Source organism: Podarcis cretensis, assembly GCF_951804945.1.
Source record: "Podarcis cretensis genome assembly, chromosome: 7".
Classification (NCBI taxonomy): domain Eukaryota; kingdom Metazoa; phylum Chordata; class Lepidosauria; order Squamata; family Lacertidae; genus Podarcis; species Podarcis cretensis.
This window is the reverse complement of record NC_137176.1, coordinates 58087895-58094601: the sequence shown is the minus strand read 5'-3', so window position 1 is coordinate 58094601 and position 6707 is coordinate 58087895. Positions and strand designations below refer to the sequence as shown.

At 52.2% G+C, this 6707-nt stretch overlaps 1 protein-coding gene across 1 annotated transcript in view; it reads right to left on the bottom strand.

Annotated features, from left to right (window-relative positions):
* BHLHE22 (basic helix-loop-helix family member e22) overlaps positions 1 to 2879 on the bottom strand; it is a 3939-nt gene extending 1060 nt beyond the window's left edge. Inside the window, exon 1 of the mRNA XM_079984864.1 lies at positions 1 to 2879. This exon is cut by the window's left edge and continues 1060 nt beyond it. Within this exon, the coding sequence (XP_079840990.1) occupies positions 1029 to 1976 (948 nt within the window). The 5' untranslated portion in view covers positions 1977 to 2879 and the 3' untranslated portion in view covers positions 1 to 1028.
* Positions 2880 to 6707: the final 3828 nt, after the last annotated feature.

The following is a 6707-nucleotide window of genomic DNA, read 5'->3' as shown; positions in this document are numbered from 1 at the left end:
CAACAGTCCAGTTCATTAAGCAATTAAGAATACACCTCTCCTCTCATTTTTGGACTGAAGCAATTTATTAAAGCTCAATTTATAAATACAGGGATGATGCAACTTAAAACCCAGAATGACCTTTTCATAAGCCTCAGCAGCTCCGATACATCAAGATTTCTGGTTCGCATGTCCTTGGCAAATCAACGTTTTAAAACACTTGGCACAAAGTTTTAAGTTAATGGGAGTTTTAAGAAGCATTTAAAAGAAAATTCACAGAAGACCCATGACCTCAACACAGGATGGATACTGTTGGCGTGAAAGGGCCATTGAAATAAATATCGTGTCCTCTTGTACACAGGATTGCAAAGTGAAAAGAAACAAGGTGCACATCTTTTAAAAAAATAAACCTGCAATACTTCAGCCACACGAACAGGAGTTTTGTTGCATCATTTTAAGCTCACTCCCCGCCCAAACGTTGTGCATTTTCACAGGTTCAAAAGTTCAGAGAAAATAAAAAATACAAGTATTTTCAAAGCAATTTTGCGCGCGTCTAATCTCAATTAGTCTACATTTCAAGTTTGCTTGTTTCCTGGCTCAGAAGCAATAAAATAAAATAACATTTAAAAAAAACTTTTTAAGTGCCCTTCTTGATTTGTCTGAGTTTACAATCCAACTTGCTTCCACCACATCTATCCCTTGCCCAACCAATCCCCCCTCCCGGTCCTTGGCTGCTTATCGAAAAAGTTCCCAGTACTCGGAAGTTTTTAAGAAACCATGTGGAGGACAGAGGATTTGTTTTTTCTCCTCCCGATCTGCTATACTGTATCTCTTTGCGCACACTCACCCAAAAACATACACCCCTCAAAAATTGCGATTTTGCGTGCGTGTGTCTAAATTTCGCTGAGGTCTCGGTTGCACTCAAGTCCCCCTTTTGCCCCCAGATCCTCCTCCCCCTATCAAGGCGGCTGCTGCAGCGAAAGTCCTGCCCAGAGGGAAGGAAGGACAGAGCCAGGGATCGGGCTGTGGAGTCCGCGACGTGTCTCTTTTTAAGGCTTCTCCGTGCACTGTTTGCAGAGACTGGACGAGACGCTGTTGAAAAGGGCACATTTCTCCGGGCACGAGGTGGCGGGCGGCAGGCCGGCGCTGAAAGGGTAGCCCGCCGCCGCCTGCTCGTAGGCCCCGAGCGCCGGGTGCAAGGCGGCCGCCGCGGCTGCAGCCGCCGCCGCCGAGCTGGGCAGCGAAGCGGCCGAGATGGCCTGGCCCTGGTTGAGATAGGCGACGAGGCGGCGCATCTCGTCGAGGGCCTGCGCCTGCATGAGGATGTAGTTCTTGGCCAGCAGCAGCGTGGCGATCTTGGAGAGCTTCCTCACCGAGGGGCTGTGCGCGTACGGGATGACGGCCCGCAGCTCGTCGAGCGCGTCGTTCAGGTCGTGCATGCGCCGCCGCTCGCGGGCGTTGATGTTGAGGCGCAGCGCCTTCTGCTCCTTGGACTTCTTGCCGCCGCCGCCGCCGCCCGGGCCGTGGTGGCTGTTGGAGCAGGCGCCGCCCTCGGGCGCCTTGAGCAGGGCGCCCCCCGCGCCCACCACCACGCCGGCGCCGCTGCCTCCGCCGGGGCCCCGCAGCAGCAGCTCGCAGCGCCCGTCGCTGTCGTCGTCGGGGCTCTGCTCGCCGCCGCTGCTCTCGGCCACCGAGCTGCGGCTCGTCGTCGGGCCCGGCCCGTACTTGACGCACACCGAGCCGCCCAGAGGGTCGCCGGCCACCAGCGCGCCGGCCCCCGCGCCTTCCCTCAGCAGCACCTCCGAGTCGCCCGGCTCGTAGCAGCCGAGGGGAGACGGCGGCGCCTGGCGGGGCTCGCGCGGCGGCGGCGGCGCCTGGTGGGCGACCAGCTCGAGCCCCGGCGGCGAGCGAAAGGCGGACTCCATCCTCTTGGCCGACGCGCTGTAACTCTTGTGGAATATGTCCTCATCAGTGGGCAGGTTGAGAGCCCGCTCCATGGTCCCCGCCGCCGCCGCCGCCGCCGCCGGGCTCCCCTCCTCCAACTCCTCGTGCCGCTGTCGCCCTCCCAGGCCCCCTCCCCCTCTCCTCTCCGCCGAGGCGCCGGGCCGGGGGTCGGGCTGCGGCGGGCTCTGAGGTGGCTTCCCTTTCCCTCTTCCGCCGCCTGCTCCCTCTTCTTCTTCTTCCCGCCGTTCGCGTGTTTCTGAGGCGAGGCTGCTCGGCCGGCCTCTTTGGCGCGCGTTCTTCCTCTCCCCTCAGCGCGCGTCGCTCGCTCTCGCTCTCGCTCGCTCTCCGCGCCTCTCTCCTCTCACCCTGTGAAGGGCTCAGGCATTGTGAGCTGCCAGCGAGCCTCTCGCACCGTTTATCTTGCTTGGATTCACCTTCAAGAGATTTCCGGGACCCATCAAGGGAGGGGAGAAAGGCAGGGGAGGGAGGGGGGGGGAAAGGAGCAGCTTTCGCTCGCTCGCTGCTGCTGCTGCTTCTGCCGCCACCCGCCCGTCACCACTGCCACTGCCGCCGCCGCCGCCGCCGCCGCCACCACAGACGGGGGAGTCTTTTACCTCATTATCTCGCCGAGAAGGTTATTATGAAGAAGCCTCGCCTGTTGGGACAGAGCTTTCTACCCAATCAGGTTAACGTTTTAATTAATAGGATTAAAACGGTAACAAACGAGCCCAGGCGCTAGGCTTGGCCCTGAGTCGGAGGAGTTTTCATTTCACACGCAGGTCTGGAGGAGAAGACGACAGGCAGCAGCTCGCGCTTTATAAAAGGCGCCTGCTCCATTCTTCTCGCTGCCATCTGTAGGCACAGCTTCACGCATATGTTTGCAAGGCGTTGTGTCCTATTAGGAAGCCAACAACTGCCTTTAAAGCTTGACATGTGTGGCGACTTTCACTCCTCAATGAGCACTCTTAAAAGCCCTACTTAGGGCGAATAATGCTCTTGGCCTCCTTCAGCAAATTATAGAGCTGCGAGGCCGAGGTGGGGGGAGAAAGGGGGTCGGTGGGCGGGCGGGCGGGCTGCACACTTTTTCTGCCAGGGCTGCCAGCGGACTTCTGCGAACTTTGCGCCCACGCCAGAATGACGCTCTCCACGCCAGCGCTGTTTACGTCCAGCTCGCGGCGAAGGCGGAGGGGGGGGGGGGGAGGCGGGAAGGAGCCGCTTGCTTGTTTATTGGCCCTCGAACTTCACCTTGGGCTCAACCCATTTCTCGCAACGGCTGTTCACTTTTGAGCACACGCTCCCTAGTCTTCCTCGCAGTTTTGGCAAAGTGATGTTTCCTATCTACCGCCATTTCTTCATCCACTCTCGTCCCACCTTCCCGCGGTACGAAGTTCCTTTGCAGTGGATAAGCGTAAAACCCACCTTTAAGCTGCAGTCAACTGATGTGGAGGTGTTTATCGGAGGAGGATTCATCTCCCTCCACACCCAACTTCCAAACCAAGGACTTGGGTGTGAAAAGGACCAATTTCGCCTAAAGCCCTACCCTTGGAAGTAGGCTCCACTGTTGAAAGCACAGGACCCCATTTCCCCTATTAAATTTCTTTTCAGATTGCCTTGCCAATTCAGTCGTCTTAAATTAAAGAGCCACAGATTTACAGTTTGTGGATGGCGTTTCTTATTAGCGAGCATTTCTAAAGGATGGGACTTCCTTAATTTCGGGATAGATGGATAGACAGCTATTACTCTAAGTGAGGAGCAAGGACTGCTTTTGTAATCCAGTATTTACTTTATATTATCTTCATGTTTTATTCGAATTGTTGTTCTCAAACCCACCCACCCCCTTCATACTTTTCGGGCAGGCGGAACGTAACAATGAAGTCAAGGAGCGAGACCCTTCTTTAAAGTGGGTCCATCTGATCCTCTAGTCTAGAAGAAACCCCCCTCCTCCAATTCTGTTTGTATTATATCCCTTCTACAAGCCCAGGGCATATTATAGCAGGGTTTTATATGTTTCCCTCCGTTCTTATGACATCACTAAATAATATTTCCCAACACTTCCATTAAATCATTCTTATGCGACAGAATAACTGGAGGCTTTGAAATTTTGGGTTTCTCTGGTTTCATTAAAACCCTTTTAATTGTGTCTTTCACAGTTGGCCCCAGGTGCTGGACTCTTTTCATTACATTTTGCTCTAATGTGATGAAATTCTAATTCTCTCCTTACCATATGGTTAAATTTCCCCACTGAGAATTAGTTGAAAAAGAAGAAATAATCTATTAATCTCTGTAATAGATTCACAAATGAGGTTTGCCACAGAACCTTGTTTTTGAATGGCAATATCAGAACAGTTGGGTGTCTTGTTTCAGCAGAGAAAAGGAGCAGGCGACAACAGACTCCATTTGAATTTTTCACCTGGAAAAGAATGAAAAGAAGCCCAGCCGCAGCCTCCATCCCCCTTCCCACTATTGACTGGAGATTTACATCTAGCGAGGACTCCAGTATGATACACACAGTCACCCTGGTGTCTCTCCATTTAATGAGAAGCAAGTCAAGCCTATTAAAGAAACCCCCCTCTCCTCCCCCCGCAAGTATCATTTGACTCCCACTCAAGTCCCTGGCGGGTTTCCAAACTCCCCACCTTCTTACAATCTTCTTACAAACGGCTCTGCCCATGTCTATCACAGCTTATTGTTTCTCAATTAGCAACTTCATTTTCGCTGGAACCATACATTGAAAACCCTGCTAAGTATCAGAGCAAGCTCTTCACTATTTAATATCAACTTCTGAAAGTTCCGGGACATGGGAGACTGTTACTATAAACGTGACGATAGAGAATCTCCTTTTCATCTGCTAATAACTTTAATTTGTTTTGGAAGACTGACGGCTTCCTCTTCATTGATCTGCGATGCTTCATTTACACGCATCCTTCGTCGTTGCTGCTGCTGCTGCTGTTGTTGAAACTTTTCGGATGGCGGCTTACCTTGCTCAGTACACAGCTGGAGAGAGGAGAGACTGAACAGCTCAGATTGCTGTTAATGGTGCTGAAGGCGTTTCCTCACCACCAGCATCCAAGCTCTGCCTGATCGCGTGGAAAAATGAGGGACTGGTTAGCTGTGTGATTGATGCCCTGTCACTCTCTGGACAGGTGGACCACTCTGCAGCGAGCAGGTGGGAGAAGTGTAAGGTCACACCAAATGCAATGAGATTCGAGGCGCCGCGTGCCTTTCCGTTTCCCCCAGCGAGTCGATCCTCCTTTCCTCGTCATAAAGAGGGTCAGTGACTTGCTGATTAAACATAGCATTACCCTCTCTGCGAGCTCCCATCTAGTCCCTCCCTGCCTTCCCTCGCCCCTACGTGCTGCCTGCCACCATCTCCAGGGCTTGTCCCGCTGCCTTCAGAAGCTGCAGGCTTCCTGCAAACCTCGGAGAGCTATATACACACAGTTCCCAACTATTTCTGCGCCCGAACTTCTCGAGCTCCTCTGCTAGCAAACTCTTTCCCTCCTTGCATTCCCCGGAGGAAGGTAGCTGTTTAATAGTCGCCACTAACTTTAGTTTGGAAGCCGGCAGAAGAATTTATAGAAGCTTTAAATGTGGGGCATATAAAAAATACCCGAGGAATTGGTCTTTGTGGTTTATGCACTCGTAAACTTTTGCTGATTGCTTCTGGGAAGTTGTCAGGCATTTAACACTGCATTTATCTTACAGTGCAATGAAAACACATCTGCCCAGTGTCTCGTTACCTGGTTTAATTGTAGCGCAAGCCCTATGTCACTGACGAGGTTCCCTCGCTTTCATTATGTCGGTGGTTGCAGGCAGCCTGCTGCCCGGGTCTATAGGGTGAAGAAGGCGAAGGCAGGCGCGGAATGCGCTAACAAATCAAGCAACTTGGCCATTATGCCCAAGAAACGTAAACTGCCGGTGAACTCTCCTAGACTCCGGGGCGGTCCTTCAATTTGCAACTGGGGCGAGCAGGCAGGGCTGGGAGAATTATGCCCCATCACAAAAGCAAGACATTCAATTCACGACGTGCAAAATGTCTCCCTAGAACAGGCCGAGGTTTGCCCTGACGTTACGAACGGCCCAAGGAAGGCAAAATGGGGTTGGTGGGCGTTACAGACTCCTCTAAACAGCCAAAACCAGGCCCAGGCAGGTTGTTATGGAAAGAGAGAGCAGTTCCCCGTGGACCGGCTGCCAGATCACATTTGAATGTTTAAAACGCGTCAGAGCAACGCCACAACCTCAGCACACTTGACTTATATGCTCCAAGTAAGTGCTAAGACTCCAAGAGCGAGCTGGCATATGCGTAGTTTTTTAAGGAAATCAAACAGTATCTTGCACTTATGAGAAGAGCGCTTAGGACCGTATTGCGCCTTCTAAAACGCGAATACCCACCCACAATATTTTTTAATAAACGGAGGCAGTTCACATGTGCACCTCCGTGTCGAAAGAGTGATGATGAGGCACCCGAGCCGTGCATGGCGTGTGTGAATCCTAACAGTCTGCGATAGATAACTCTTGATGAAGTGACTCGAGTAGGACGCTCATAGCAACCCCTATGCATGTTTACTCCGAAGTCCCATTGTGTTCAATGTGTTTAGTTAAGTGTGTTTAGGATTGTAGCTTTAGTTTTCAAACAAACAACTACCAATAAGCAAACTTGTGTATCCCTTTCAAAATCTATGGAATTGCTCCAGCTACTGCCCGATTCAACTGGTATTCCCGAGACAACTCGTGACACTTCAGTGGGACTTACTGCCAGCAAACTGTGGTTAGAACCGCAGCCC